The sequence below is a fragment of the Lampris incognitus genome, chromosome 10, assembly GCF_029633865.1.
Source record: "Lampris incognitus isolate fLamInc1 chromosome 10, fLamInc1.hap2, whole genome shotgun sequence".
Classification (NCBI taxonomy): Eukaryota; Metazoa; Chordata; class Actinopteri; order Lampriformes; family Lampridae; genus Lampris; species Lampris incognitus.
The window spans coordinates 27,479,139-27,494,690 of NC_079220.1; the positions used below are offsets into that span (position 1 = coordinate 27,479,139).

General features: G+C 46.2%; 1 protein-coding gene across 2 annotated transcripts in view; it reads right to left on the reverse strand.

Moving 5' to 3' along the window:
- Positions 1-4,076: 4,076 nt before the first annotated feature.
- The window catches only part of fmnl1a (formin-like 1a), a 31,071-nt gene continuing 19,595 nt past the window's right edge, over positions 4,077-15,552 (reverse strand). For both annotated transcript variants that reach the window (XM_056287229.1, XM_056287230.1), the window contains 18 exons: positions 14,372-14,448; positions 14,119-14,212; positions 13,131-13,205; positions 12,906-13,016; positions 12,578-12,727; positions 12,019-12,120; positions 10,617-11,202; positions 10,186-10,310; positions 9,785-9,987; positions 9,366-9,600; positions 9,187-9,255; positions 9,015-9,095; positions 8,780-8,909; positions 8,515-8,678; positions 8,320-8,421; positions 8,117-8,215; positions 5,231-5,342; positions 4,077-4,415 (listed from right to left, as the gene is read on the reverse strand). In XM_056287229.1, coding sequence (XP_056143204.1) covers positions 4,351-4,415; positions 5,231-5,342; positions 8,117-8,215; positions 8,320-8,421; positions 8,515-8,678; positions 8,780-8,909; positions 9,015-9,095; positions 9,187-9,255; positions 9,366-9,600; positions 9,785-9,987; positions 10,186-10,310; positions 10,617-11,202; positions 12,019-12,120; positions 12,578-12,727; positions 12,906-13,016; positions 13,131-13,205; positions 14,119-14,212; positions 14,372-14,448 — 2,580 coding nt within the window. In that variant the 3' untranslated portion in view covers positions 4,077-4,350. The remainder of the gene's footprint in view (positions 4,416-5,230; positions 5,343-8,116; positions 8,216-8,319; positions 8,422-8,514; positions 8,679-8,779; positions 8,910-9,014; positions 9,096-9,186; positions 9,256-9,365; positions 9,601-9,784; positions 9,988-10,185; positions 10,311-10,616; positions 11,203-12,018; positions 12,121-12,577; positions 12,728-12,905; positions 13,017-13,130; positions 13,206-14,118; positions 14,213-14,371; positions 14,449-15,552) is intronic.

Sequence of the window (15,552 nt, forward strand, 5' to 3'; positions counted from 1 at the left end):
CTTCTACATGAGGTTTAGAGAGTAAACAAGCCCCTCTGTAGATCCCAGTGCTTATTTAAGGATTTCATTCAGCTTGACCCATCTTGCAGCATGCATTTGGCATCAAGGTGCATTTTGGCAAAACGGGCTTTTCAGCCGTTCTCTGACTCCACGCATTTGGAGGAGCGTTTGGTCGGCGGTCCATTGTATATTGGGACAGATTTACGTTCAAGTCATATAAGCTACAGAGGATAACATGGAAACATGACACAGGCATGACTTTGAGTCATATAAAGGACCACTCTCCCCATATTTTATACTTGATGAATCTGGTCGACCACAAAAAAAGCACAAAACTCTTGAGAGATTTCAACTGAAGAAGAAGCGAAGCCATCGACTTATCACGTCACTAATGTCAGTGCTGCTTCACCGCGTCTCATCGGCATATGGTGACATGAGGTGTTAATAAGTGTCGGGCCCTTGGTGCTTTCGTGACGGCGGCTGTGTGGGTTTAATTACACGCTAGAAAAGAGGCTTGCAGCAAAGGCCTGCACGTCTTGTGAATCCTGCACCAGGAGCCAGGTTGATGTGTTTTTGGCCCCTTGTGACATGGCCCCTTGTGACATAGCCCCAGTCCTGCACCCTGCTGGAGTGGCAGGACTGGTTTAAGCCTCAGAGACACAATGAATTTCTCAGCCCTATGCCAGTGGGACAGAAAATCTTCTTCAGTGGCACTGAGATAAAAACTATATCTTGTGCAAAGGAGCAGACGAGAGTAGGCAGCTTGAAGATGGGGCATCTGCTTGTGAGGCTACTTTATTATGTGGTGGGCTTCAGCTTGCCCCCACCGACACAGAGATTCTGATACAGAAGACTCAGAGGACGAGAATGGGTTCCATGGCTGCTCTTTACCTCCTTTTTCACTTTACTTTGTCATTAGTGTGTGTGTGTGTGTGTGTGTGATCCTGGTTTCTTGCAGTGCCTCGGGGTCTTTGTTGTTGCCAGAACTCTTCAGCGGAGGTAAAGGCTCTGCTGTATTTCACAGTATTAGATCAACAGCTCTGACAGAACGGCATGTTGTAGCCCAAAGAAAAAAAAAAGGGGGGGGGGATGCAAACGTTGGCCTTGGTCGTTTCCTTAGAGAGAGGCCAGACACAGTTTGAGATGCAGAGTATGTCAGGTTGAAACCAGTGGCAAACCAATTGCAGTGAAGCTTCTTCCCCGGTTTTGAATGGTGCGATAAGTGCCAGCTCCCAACGCAGAGCGACTTTATCCTCCTGCTGGATGCTGCTCGGCCACACCGGGTTCAAGCCCAGCGCTTAATATCGAGTCGAAGCAGATGAGAGAAGTTCACTCACTCATGCTGCTGCTCCACACTCAAATCCACCACTCCCAGCGTCTGGTGAGCGATGGGGAAGAAAGTATTCATGCTTGACCGCTTTCCCCGGGGAAAGTCGGAGATGAAAAAAGAAAAAGGGGGGGGGGACTTCCAAACTTTGCGTGACGATGCTCTCTGGAGTGGTTCTGCAGACTCCAGACTCGTGCAGCAGCCCGGCCTTCCGCTGGGCAGCTGCCGGAGGGCGTGTTGAAGGCAATCAGACACTCTCCTCATGCAAACTTGAAATGAAACGACACATCGAGCAATTATACATATATAAATACTATATATTAAGAGTCAGATGTTTGTGTATGATATACTTGTGAAGAAAAGTGTGACATATATATATATGTCTAGATTTAATTATATAATGTACAATGTCATCACCTCTTCAGTTTTATATATTAGTGACCACTTTGTACAGATTTTTTTCTTTTTTAATCGAGTAACAGAGATACGGCAGTTATTTATTATTACATGAAGAGAACATTTTTGTATTGATTTGAATATTTTATCTGTATAGATACAACAGTAGGCCTCTGTAATATACACCGTAGTTCATTTTGAAGCTGGAATTTGATTTGTTTGCTCTCTTATTGATTTCGATTCTTTTCTTTTTTTTGTGTGTAAACTTAGTTTACATAGTCCTCTGTTGCTGGCAGGTTTTTTTAAGAGCTTGTCCCTAAAAAAAAAAAACATAAAAACAAACAAACAAGTGTTTGTCCAGCACAGTGTCTTGCACCTAAGCCTCCCTGTCTGCAGGGCTGTTCTGAGGTGTGGGGGCGTGGCTTGGCCGGGGGGCGGGGCTCTCTTGTTACTCTCTTTTGGCTGCCGGGTGGTTGGCTCCTCTTCTGTTGTTTGTGATCCAGTCCCATCTTCAGCTGGTAGCGATGGTTATACGTGGGGCAGACGCGGTGGTGGCCGGTGTAAAAAGTGAGGCCTGTTTGTTCACCTGTTCAGTCCCGAGCCTCGGGGCTCCGCTACACGCACTCAGTCGGCTTTAATCCTCCTCCATGTTCATTGCTGCCTGTGAGACGTAGTAGGCCGGAGCGTGGGTGTGTGTGCTCAGTGGGGAGAGCATGTTTAATGAATAGAAAGCCAATAAACAAGCAAATAGGTGGAAAGACGTTATTGTTGCACAGAGCCAAATCCCTGATGTGAAACCTTACCCGGGCACATAAAAACAGGCTCTGACTGGGATTCTGAATGGGTTTGACCCCCAGTTAAAATGAACCGAACTAAATGCAAAACCACCAGGACCGCAGAAGAAGATGGATCAGTAAAGAAATTATATAAATTAAGAAACGTATTTCTCTTATTCTGCCATTGTATCTTTTTTTTATATATCTATATAAAATGAACCTCTGTTCTGTAGTATGTATATGAGATTTTTACATGAATGTGTGGATGTTCAAAAATCTTGGCATCAAAAATAGAAAAATCCAACAAATTAACATGTAAATAGACCAGAGTCATTCCTAGCAAGTACAGCAAATTGTTATGTCCAAAAGAAAAATGTTTTATTAATAAAATGTAATGATGGCTACAAAAGGTATAAACAAAAACAATGCATGTATAGTCTCAAGCAATCGCACGGTGCAGTTGAAAAATGTTGTCTACATGTTTTCTCTAAAAAAAATGAGAGAAAGAGAGAGAGAGAGAGAGAGAAGAGGTGTTCCATGTTAATGGTTTACAACTGTAGAGAATGAAACATTATTTTGGTATCTGTGACTCTGGCATGCTCAGTCTTACTGTGATCTGTAAATGTGATGAAGATGATGACGATGATAATGGCGATGCTGAAGAGTGGCTAAGAGTGACGAACGTCCAGATTGATTCAGAATGCTTGAATGCACCCCGACCAGAAAACCCACCGTCAACGGTGTACTCTTTCCAGAGTGATTCTCCCATTTGTAGAGTAGTGTGATATATGAACAAAACAATACAGAAAATAGCTCTATGAATATATTCTATGAATTTAAAAGCCTACCAATAATGGAGATACTAATTTATCAGTGTGGATGCCATGATATTCTGTGAGAAATGTGTGTGTGTGTGTGTGTGTGTGGTTTTTTTTTCCCTGTGAGAAGACTGGCAGTTGAACCTGCCTTCTTTTGTACATAATTTGCTGTGATTGTGTGTCTAATAAAGTGCAGCTCTCTTCTAAAGTGGTGCAGTCCGGGTCTTTATGTTGGCAAGGGCGAATGGGGTCAGAAGTGTCTGGTTCTCTCAAGAAAAGGTAGATCGACATGGGGCGCCCGGGTGGTGTAGCGGTCTATTCTGTTGCCTACCAACACAGGGCTCTCTGGTTTGAATCCCCGTGTTACCTCCGGCTTGGTCGGGTGTCCCTACAAACACAATTGGCCGTGTCTGCAGGTGGGAGGCCGGATGTGGGTATGTGTCCTGGTCACTGCAATAGCGCCTCCTCTGGTTAGTTGAGGCACCTGTTCGGGGGGCGGGGTAGCGTAATCCTCCTACGCGCTACGTCCCCCTGGCGAAACTCCTCACTGTCAGGTGAAAAGAAGCAGCTGGCGACTCCACATGTATCGGAGGAGGCATGTGGTAGTCTGCAGTCCTCTCTGGATCGGCAGAGTGGGTGGAGCAGTGACCGGGACGGCTCGAAAGCGTAATTGGCCAAGTACAATTGGGAGAACGAGGGGGGGGGGTGGTATATAGGTATTGCTAGTTAAAGACAAAACACAGGTTTAAAATAAAGCTGAGTCACGTTTTAATTTTCAAGAGAAACATTACAAAATGTGAACATACAAAGCAATTCAGGACAATATCATGTATCATGATGTGTTTTAGCGAAATTTGGAATCAAAGTCGTGTACTGTTACATTACAAACAACCTCCAATAGCTAGTTATATATTTACATAAAATATTTCTGCAGGCGTGCACGCTTATTTCTGGACATCTGTGCATGTGTCATCCTGTACATAAACCTGAGTAACTCTTTGTATGTTGTGAAACGTTTTGGAGCAGAAGTGGTTCAAGGGTCCTGGCGCTGCGCAGATCTTCGACCGTCTGTCCGTCTGTATGGTGTAGTCCTCAAGTCTGATATTCACAACACAGACACACACACACATACAGAGACACAGGGTGCTTAGATAATAGGCTGAGCTACAGTAAGTCAGGGCACATAACTGTGTCAGATATTACCACACCAATCTAATATGGTTGGGGATACGTTTTGGCAGAGAGGCTGGTGAGGACATCATTTTTCCACACTATTCACATCATATGATCAAACCGCATGCACATATGTGCACATCTTTTTTATATTTCCCCATGAAATCAATTTTCGAAATAAACCGTGGAGGCTCCTCCCTTTGTTGTAAATACATTTTAGTATGAGAATTTACACAACATTTGGAGAGCAGTGCGCTTTATCCTCCCGGTTTTTAAGCCCTTATCTTCTCCTACAGCTTGCTATGCAAAACTACTTTAATTGTCCACTCGAGGCAACATACAATCAGTCTGAAGTGTGGCATGCAAAATTTGATAAGGAGTCAAATTCGTCGGGTTATTTTAAGAAGAGGGCGCTCTCCTAGTAAGTAAAAATTGGTAAATTATAAATAATGGTGTTTGTAGGCCAGCTGTAACAAACAAGTAGCAGAGGCAATTTTTTTTTCAAAGTAAACATATTTATGGGCTGTGATGGTGAACATGGCCCCATTGTCCTCACCTAAACCTACACCTATATTCTACACTGCAGCCCCCTCCTCACTGGGCGATGACGCAAGTATCGGAGGCAACATTTCATGTAGAGGGCCTGAGCTCAAGCTGACCTTCCCTCTGACCTCTGATCTCTCCGTGGAGGGCGACAAGTGAATAAAGGATAGGAGGTATATTGGTAAAGGCTACAATACCTGTGATGATGTCCTCCAGAGCTCCATCCTTCCCCTCCCGTACCTGAGGCTTCACCTGCCTCCTCTTCAGCTCAGCTATCAGGTCCATCTGGGGCATCTTGGGCATAGGAGACTGGTATTGGAAAAGAAAACATAATGCTATATTTTAGAATCCTGTGTACTTATCTTGCAAATTGGTGAGTTTGTCCTAAAAGTCATAAAAACAGCAGCCAATATACTTCGGTGTCTAACATCTATTTTGATTGGCCATCTGTATGATTAGATAGTACATCTGTAGGGAAATTATAAAGGACACTGTTGGAGAACACTGTTGGAGAACACTTGATGAGTTAGAAAAATGCTGTAACAATGAAGATTACTTAGTCAGGGCTACCCCTAAGATAATTAAGTCTTTATCTATATAGCGGTTTTCAGAACTCAAGTTCAAAAATGTTTCACACTGAACGCAATAAAAGTGCAGCTTAACTGAGACAGGCGACCAGGACATTACAATATTCCCAACAAAAGGAGACAAAGGCATGGACACATTCTTCATATCTTGGAAGCACACAAAGGAACGTATTTTGCCAGCATTTCTTAGTTGAAAGAAACTCTCAGGACCCTCAATTTGACATGGTTGTCTGATTTAAAATGTAGGTCCAAAAAAAAAAAAAAAAACCCAACCCAGATTCCTGGCTCTTGGCATAAGGGGATAGAGGGCAAGGCGTCAGCCTTGACTGATCAACCCTGTTTGAACAGAACCTGTAACTAAAACCTCAGCTTTATCTGGGTTTACCTGAGGGATATGGTGAGCCATCCAGTTTTTATGATGTCCAGACAATCATGCAATGTGGTGAATTTAGAGTGGTCATTGGGATTAACAATGATGTTGAACTGTGTGTAATGAGAATGATGAGATATATAGTCAACGCTATGGTAACACTTCCCAGATGAAGCACATGAAGGGAAAATAAGAAGGGCCCACAAGGGGGACCCTGGGGCACCCCACAGGTGGGAGCACATAATGAGGCATGATTGCAGTAAACCTCCTAAAGCTCCTATTTAGCAGACCCACAAGCCTGTACCTGTCAATCTTGATAGATTGATCTAAGGTGTCGAAAGCTGTGCTTAAGTCCAACAAAGCCGGAATAGGACACTCCCACTCATCAGCAAAACCTGATGGAAACTGATCAAAAACCTTTTTATCCTCAACTGCTGTCTTGATCGTTGAGGACGGATTGTTGTTGTTGATTTGCATTAACTTTTTCACAAAATTTGGAAATGAAAAGGAGTTTGGAAATGGGTCTGCAATTCTGTAGCAGGGAGGGATCCGGGTCAGGTTACTTTAGGAAGGGATGGACCGTGGCCATCTTGAAATAATTTGGGACACAGACAGAGGCAGATGGTTAGCAGACTGGGGACAATATTACCCAGGATTTCACTGAAAAAACCAAGAGGGGATTTATGTCAAGAGGACTGGAGGACAAATGCATGTGTGACACCACGTTAGTGAGATCATGGAGAAAGATAGGGGCAAACTGGTTAAGTGGGACAGAAGAGATGCAGGCCAGGATATGAGGGGATCTAGGGGGCATAATATTAGTTCTGATAGACTTAAGACACAACATGAGAAACACAATTTGAAAGCCTGTCAATAGTACTGAATGAGACTCTGGGTTTGTACTTATTGACCGTTATTAGATTAGTAAAGTATGCAGCTCTTGATGCCCAGATATTTTGATTCAACACGTCTAGAAGGATGGAGGTCCAGTGAAATTCCATGTAAGCTCCATCCTTTTACAGCCTCTTTTGAACCTTGTCCTCATTTAATCCAAGTAGTACAAGTTGAGACAACTGATCTGGTTTTCAATGAGCAGTAGCATCCAGAGCTGGCAGATTTTATTAAAAGTTAACCAAATTATCAGTGAGACAGAGCTGAGACAAGCTGTGGTTTGGACATCTTAAAAACAGAGGAGGATTTTGCAAATGAGTCCTCGTTAGGTATCAAATAGCATGTGCTTTATTACAAATAGCTGTTACATGTCCACAAGAAAAACAATGCAAGACTTTTTTGGGGGGGGGGGGATTTTTCTCCCCAATTGTACCCGGCCAATTGCCCCACTCTCCCGAACCATCCCAATCGCTGCTCCACCCCCTCTGCCGATCCGGGGAGGGCCGCAGGCTGCCACATGCCTCCTCCGATACATGTGGAGTCACCAGCCACTTCTTTTCACCTGACAGTGAAGAGTTTCGCCAAGGGGACGTAGCGCATGGGAGGATCACGCTATTTCCCCCCAGTTCCCCCTCGAACAGGCACCCTGACCAACTACAGGAGGTGCTAGTGCAGCGACCAGGACACATACCCACATTCCCACCCACAGACACGATTGTGTCTGTAGGGACACCCGACCAAGCCGGAGGTAACATGGGGATTCGAACCGGCGATCCCCATGCTGGTAGGCAACGGAATACACTGCTATGCTACCCAGATGCCACAAAAAATTTAAAACATTTGTCCACAAATATCAATCCCTATCTGGATTAAGCAGGTATATGTTTTGTATACGCGCTTAATCCAGTTCAGGGTTGCAGGGGGCAAGAACTGGCAGGAAGATATCTTTCACCGGATGCCAGTCCTTCGCAGGACATTCTCACTTATATCTTTGAGCAATTTATATTATTCAGTCCACCTCATCAGCATGCATTAAGCTGTGGGGTGAATCTGTAGCGGCCAGAAAAACCTGACACAAACATGTGGAGAGTGTGCTAACTCTACACAGAAGAATGGGGCTAGAGTCTCGGATACTGGGTCACCCACTTAGTCACTGTGCCATGCCTTGTCACAAATAACCAATCAATAACCGGTCAACAATAATGTTTGGTATATGATTAGACAGTGTATCCTACCTTTTCTGGCCCAGCCTTGTTAGGAGACGGCGTGTTAGCTTTGTCCTCACTGCTTTTGCTTTTCGCTTGCTTCCTCCCCTCATTGTCCTGCTCTGCTTTCTGGATTGACATGAAGAGATGGAAAAAAAAAACAAGCTGGACACAATTCAAGCACCACAGCACATGTTAGACAATAGAGATCAGACCTAAGCACAGACACTCACCTTATAGCCCTTTATGAAGCGGGCGAATGTGGGGAAAAACATGGACGGCTGTGTGGTTTTGGGGTTCTCGCCAAAATACTCCACCACAGAGACATAGGCCTCCTTCAAGGAGATAGAGAGGAGGAGGGAAAATCATGACGAGGCATCGATCAAAGATGTGTGTAAATGTGAGAGCGATTTGAATTGCAGTCCAACCTGCGCTGACTTGCTGTCTTTGAGTAAAGACTCCAACTGTTCACTGTTGGACTTTACAAAGTCCTTTAGCACACGGCTGTCGTCCTGCACCATGAACTCCTTCTTGGTCATCTCCATCCCTCGTTCTAGCGACCTGATGTCCTGCAGGATGCCATCCAAGGACACTGAGAAAATCATTTCAAAAATGTATATTTATTCTCCATGATTTACAACATGGGTATCTATGGCTGTGCAGGGCTGTAATAGTATGAGTATGAGCGTGTACCCAGGGCAGCCTTGTCCACAAAGAGTAGCTCCGAGTGGAAGGACGCCAGGTCGGGGTATTTCTCTTGGATGATGTTGGCGATGAAGTGGAGCAGCGTCTGGGAGCGGTCGGTGGACTTGGTCTCTAGCAGCTGTAATGTAAAGGTATTAATGACTTGAACAATGTTTTAAAAATATTCATATTTTTTTTATTCAGTTTTTAACAGTGCTTGAATGATCTAAAGAAGGGTCCTTACAATGTCCAGACTCTGCAGACGGAACCCATAAGCTGCACCCCTCTTACTGCTGTTCATATAGTTACCAAAAGCCAGAATGATCTGAAAAACAAGAGACGGGATGAGCACACACACACACACACACACACATTTGGATGCTCAGTAGGCCTGCTGTACTCAGCTGCATACTCACTTCTAAGAGTTTCTTCAATTTGGCCGAGGACTTTATAGATACGGATGCAGCAATAATGGAGTTTAGTTGCTGTGAAAAAACAAAAGCCCAAATTGAATATCTTTTGAAACTCGAGTCTTAATCCAAAGCACTAATCGTGTGTTCTTTCCCAGCAGGTACGGCGTACTTGGAAGACTAACCGGCTGCAGACGTTTAACAGTCTCTGGGAAATTGCCCATGAAGGTGAGGGTGTTTATTCGTTGGCTCAGACGGGAAATCTTTCCGAAGCGAATCATAAACTGGTCCTCGTCCGACAGCTCCTCCAACGGACGCCCCTCCTTCTCGTAGTTTAGCAGCAGCTTTCGTTCATAGTCTGACGGTATGAACCGCTCCATTAACTCCAGGAAGTCCAAGGCCAAAGCATGCTGGTCATACCTGGACAGACAGTAAAGGATGTGAAAGATAATTTAGAGAGGAAGATCTTGTTATAGCAGGGTGGGATGAGTCTACTGTAAAAGAGAGTAGCTGACAAGGCAGTCAAGTTGGGGAGGAAAGTGAGCAGGGAGAGAGGTTTTTAGCTCAGGTGGGAAATTGAAATAGATGTTCGAGTAGCTCATACGTCTCTATGGCAGTGCAGATGTTGACCGGGCTCATGCCCGCCTTGCGCAGAGTGATGGCCAGGTTCTTGGCCTTGTTGCCATCCATCAGAGACACCTTACTCGGGGGTTTCTGGACAACTTTCACTTTCAAACTGGACAGTTCTGCTGGAGCACCCTGGGCTTTGGTCTTAAACTGTTCCTCAAATATCTCCATGTTCAGCTCCTTACAAAAACAGGGAGGGGGTGGTGATCAAAAACAGGAAGCAAAGGCTGTTGACGGGAAATCGTTTCCTTTCTTATTGAGGGTAGGAAAAAACTACTGAGAGTGGTTAATGGACAAAGCTGATTGAACTCACATCAGACCACAGTATGCAGACAAGATTGACACTACATCTGCAGGAGGGATGATGGGACTACTTACCCCTAACACCTGCTCATCATCCAGCTCATTGAAGACAGTGCCTGTCACCTGACTGGCTTTCAAAGCCTGCCAGTTGAACAACGGCATCCGAAACTTGGTCTGGATGGGCTTCCTGCTCTTTGACTCTTTAGGCAAGAGGGATGGATCCAAGAAGTGAAGAAAGAAAGAAAGAAAGAAAGAAAGAAAGAAAGAAAGAAAGAAAGAAAGAAAGAAAGAAAGAAAGAAAGAAAGAAAGAAAGAAAGAAAGAAAGAAAGAAAGAAAGAAAGGAAAGAAAGAAAGAAGGGATGGTGAAAGGAACAGGTAGAAGCAGAGAGAGAGAGAGATAGTATAGGACTTGTGTTAGGAGCTTTTTTTTTGGAATGAATACTGTTGCTTAATTGTTGCCCTACAGTCTATCATCAGTCCTCTTCTTCCCAGTTAGCATCCTTACCAGGTTGACTGTCTGGTACTGGCGGGGCTCCAGGTGGGGGTGGGGGCCCAAAACCGGGTGGGGGAGGGGGCGGGGGCGGACCCCCTCCAGGAGCAGGAGGTGGAGGTGGTGGTGGTGGAGGTGGAGGTGCAGCACTGGCGTTGGCACCTGGTAGCGGTGGCGGTGGAGGCGGAGGAGGTGGGGTGAATGTGGACTCCCCAGGACCACCAGGTGGAGGTGGAGGGGGAGGGGGAGGGGGAGCAGAGACCGAGGCACAGGCAAGAACGTTTGGCGCCGACAAGAAAGAGGATTCAGGAGAGTCTGGGCCTCCATTACCGGACAGGGAACTGGAGACCGGGACCTGGACATATTCAACCGTGGTAACGGGCACAACCTGGATGTCCAGAGCCCCAGATGCAGTGCGCCCCAGTCGGATCAGCCCCCTGTCCTGCAGCTCCTGCACCTTCTGCTCCAGCTCCATGGGGCTCTGAGGAGACACCTGGGAACTCAGACGCTCCCTGTCCCTCTCCCTCTCTCTGTCCAGCTCCTTCTCCCTCTCCCGCTGTTGCAGGGTGCTGACCTGGGAGCAGGACTCCCGCAGGCTTTCCTGCAACACAGCCCGCACACACACCCCACACACACACACACACACACACACACACGAGTTACTAGAAGTGTATTTCAAAATATAGAGGCATGCGGTGGCATATAGATATTATTTATGTATAAGGTTGCATATGGAAAATGTATGAATAATGTATATCAATAAATCATACCCCATTTACACCTGATCATTTCATGCATCCGAGTGTCCGGATCATCTCCACATAGGGCTTATTCGTTTAAAAATGCAGGTGTAAATGTACCCAAGATAGCTACTCCCTCCACTTATTAAATGATCAGTTAAACTGAAATATTGTGACCTTGACTGGATATGAATCGTGGCTTGGGTAAGGAAGGAGTGAATGTCTGAGTGTGTGCATGCAGGTAGAGAAGGGGGCTGCTGTGTGTGTACAATCCAGCTTTATTTATGCTGTGCATGTCATACATAGACACCCCGTGGACCCGACACCCGCGGGAATGAGCATTGGGGTGGGCTGCAATGTAGGCCGGGTGGCAGGCAAAGGCAGGGACCGGGGCGTGCCGACTTCTGGCATTGCAGACTGGTCCAGGAGGACCAACTGGGAGGAGACCCCAGGGTGGACCCAGAAGTCGCAGGAGGGAATACATGTCCATTCTGGCCTGGGAACACCTTGGGGATCCCCCAGGAGGAGCTGGAGGGCGTTGCTGGGGGGAGGGACGTCAGGAGTGCCCTACTTAACTTGCTGCCGCCACGACCCGACCCCGGAGAAGCGGCTGATGATGAGAGGGATTTCATACATAGAAAATGTCAAGTCACATAGGGGCGTTGGGTAGTGTTTACCTTGAGCAGCTCGGTCTCTTTGATGGTCTGCATAAGCTGAGTCTCCAGTTCGGCTATTCTTTCCGCCGTCTGACTCTCGACTTCGTGTAGCCTGACACTCAGCTTTAACAAAACAGACAACAGCCCGATATCAAAAGCATGCACTAACATCTCCATCAATGTGCTATTGTGGACAAATTCGTCGTCGTTTGCTCATTTCTTCAATATCTAAACCCACTCAAACCAATTTAGGGTTGTGGGGATCTGGAGACAGCAGTTATTGGGCGAGAAAAAATATATCCTGAAGAGGGCGCCAGTCTATCACATGCCAGGCACAGACAGACATGTATTTTCATCTATTGGCTTTAGAGTCTCCCTTTGCGCTTGACACGGGAACCAGAGTACCCAGAGGACACCCGTGTGAACACAACGACAGGGACAACATACAATCTCCACGCAGAAGAGGTGGCATTGAAACCAGGGACCCTGTGAGGCACTAGTACTAACAACCCGCCCACCTCATTTGGTAACCTAGACCGTCGCTTATCTGGACTTTGTCGTTTGTGTAGTCATGTCTGACCTGTGTGTTGTGTTCTTGTAATTCGTTCATGTGATCCAGCACTCCTCCTCTGCTCTCAGCATCTTCCAGCAGGGCTCCAACATCGAACACGTTGTCCAGGTAGGCCTGGATTTGCACCTGCAGCTGCTCGCTCTCCGTTAGCCTCAGAGTCTATCACACACACACACACACACACACACACACACACACACACACACACACACACACACACACACACACACACACACACACACACACACACAGCATCAGCATGTTAACATGATAATACAATCCATTGTGGAGAGAAAACTCTATTTACCTAGTTAATATTGGAAAAAGTCTAACTTGCCTCCAGATACCGGTCTAATCCAAGATGTGTAAATTCGTACTGTAGATGGACGCGGAAGTTCATGTTCTCCACTGAATGGACCACGATGTTTATGAACTGCATGCAGGCTACCTGCGGGCAGAGCCGGGCACATTTGACAAGTTACTCCAACTGCCACTCAATATGCGGTACAGATCCTCAGTCAGCAGGTAATAGTAATGAGAAATAATGACTTTGTGGACCAACCAAGAAGTCCATGTTGCTGTCGTCACTGGCGAAGTACTCCATCAGTTTCTCAAAGCGGTTCTTTTCTCTGCTCACCTAAGATAGATGGAGAGAGTATACGAGCTACATCAAAAACAAGCATTTATATTGATGTCTATGTGGGGGAGTAAGGGGCCTACCTTGCTATACTCTGACCATGACTGCATATTAATATTTCCCTTGTAAAGCATAAGTCAACAATGTACAAATTAGGGCGTCCGGGTAGCATGGCGGTCTATTCCGTTGCCTACCAACAGGGGGATCGCTGGTTCGAATCCCCGTGTTACCACCGGCTTGGTCGGGCGTCTCTACAGACACAACTGGTCGTGTCTGTGGGCGGGAAGCCGGATGTGGATATGTGTCCTGGTCGCTGCACCAGCGCCTCCTCTGGTCGGTTTGGGAGCCTGTTCGGGGGGGGACTGGGGGGAATAGCGTGATCCTCCCACGTGCTATGCCCCCCTGGTTAAACTCCTCACTGTCAGCTGAAAAGAAGCGGCTGGCGACCCCACATATATCGGAGGAAACATGTGGTAGTCTGCAGCCCTCCCCGGATCGGCAGAGGGGGTGGATGAGCGACCGGGACGGCTCGGAAGAGTGGGGTAATTGTTGACCAAGTACAATTGGGGAGAAAAATGGTGAAAGAAAGAAAAAACAATGTACAAATAATACTGGCTCTATTTAAAGCCAGTTCTGCTTTGTGCTTGAATTGGGAAATCACACACACACACACACACACACACACACACACACACACACACACACACACACACACGCACACACTGCTCTGCCTCACATGTGAGAAGAGGATTGTCATGAGTTACCAGACAAGGGAAGTCCAAAACAATGGCACAACTGTATGGGTAATAGTCAGATGAGTGTGTGTGTGTGTGTGTGTGTGTGTGTGTGTGTGTGTGTGTGTGTGTGTGTGTGTGTGTATTTAAATGAATATGTTTCATTCGATTTGCCCTACCTCTTTAAAGTTGTCAAAGGCAGAGAGAATGATGTCATGGCCTCCCCTAACAAGACACACAGCAGCCAGCAACTCCAACACCAGCGCTCTGGTTCTGTTGCAGAGAAGAACGAGTAAGAAATGGATGGAAGAACAGACAGACCTGGCTCAGTGCACACACACGTTTACTTGTACACTACACACACACACACACACACACACACACACACACACACACACACACACACACACACACACACACACACACACTGACCTGGGATTCTTGCTGTTGAGACTAAGGGTGATTTCATTGACGCAGTGTGGATGAGTCATGACCAGGTTAAACCCAGACTGCAAGTACACAGCAAACAAAGCAGTGAGCAGTTCTGCAGTTCTGAAGAATTGATGAGCAATAGAAAATGTGTGTTGTTGGTTGGTGTGTGCATGTAGTCTGTGTTTATGCCTGTGATAGAAGAGCTGCACCGCAGCATTGAACTCAGGGGGTTATTAAATCTTGTGTTTTCAGTTAAAATTATTTTTCTCGGGGCATGTCTGGGAATGTTCTCATTCATCCAGGTCATGGTTATCCAAAGGAGTTGAATCAAGTGCAACTGGACTTGGTATATATCTGTGAAGACGTTTCGCCTCTCATCCAAGAGGCTTCCTCAGTTTGTGCCTTTCTGACTAGACCAAGCTAGTCTGACTGGCTGGTGATGAAACTCAGATATTTATCCTCTTTGGAGTCGCTATCAGAGCTATTGATCAGAGCTATTGATATCAGAGCTATTGATTTTTCTCGGGGCGTCTGGGTGGCATGACGGTCTATTCCGTTGCCTACCAACACAGGGATCGCCGGTTCAAATCCCCGTGTTACCTCCGGCTTGGTCGGGCGTCCCTACAGACACAACTGGCTGTGTCTGCAGGTGGAAAGCTGGATGTGGGTATGTGTCCTGGTCGCTGCACCAGCATCTCCTCTTTTCAGTTAGGGCACCTGTTTGGGGGACTGGGGGGAACAGCATGATCCTCCCACCTGCTACGTCCCCCTGGCAAAACTCCTCACTGTCCGGTGAAAAGAAACATGTGGTAGTCTGCAGCCCTCCCCGGATTGGCAGAGGGGGTGGGGCAGCGACCGGGATGGCTCAGAAGGGGGAGGCAATTGGCCAAGTATAATTGGGGAGAAAAAGGGGGGGAAATCCGGGGAAAAAAATCCCTTTTCTCTCTTAAAGCAAGTCAAGGAAATCTGCCAATATAGTCAGCTTCTTTAGCTGTTTCAATGCAAATCAATGTTGAATTTTTGTTTTTTTTCAGCTGAGTGGTATTCTCTTGAAACTAATGAAGTAAGCACACCTAACTTTATTTCATATCAACATTTCTTTCCGGAAAGATGCCGAGTCAAGTGAATCTTCTAAGAAAATTATTTTTTTTTTCATCAGATAGCAATATTTTCCAATGTGT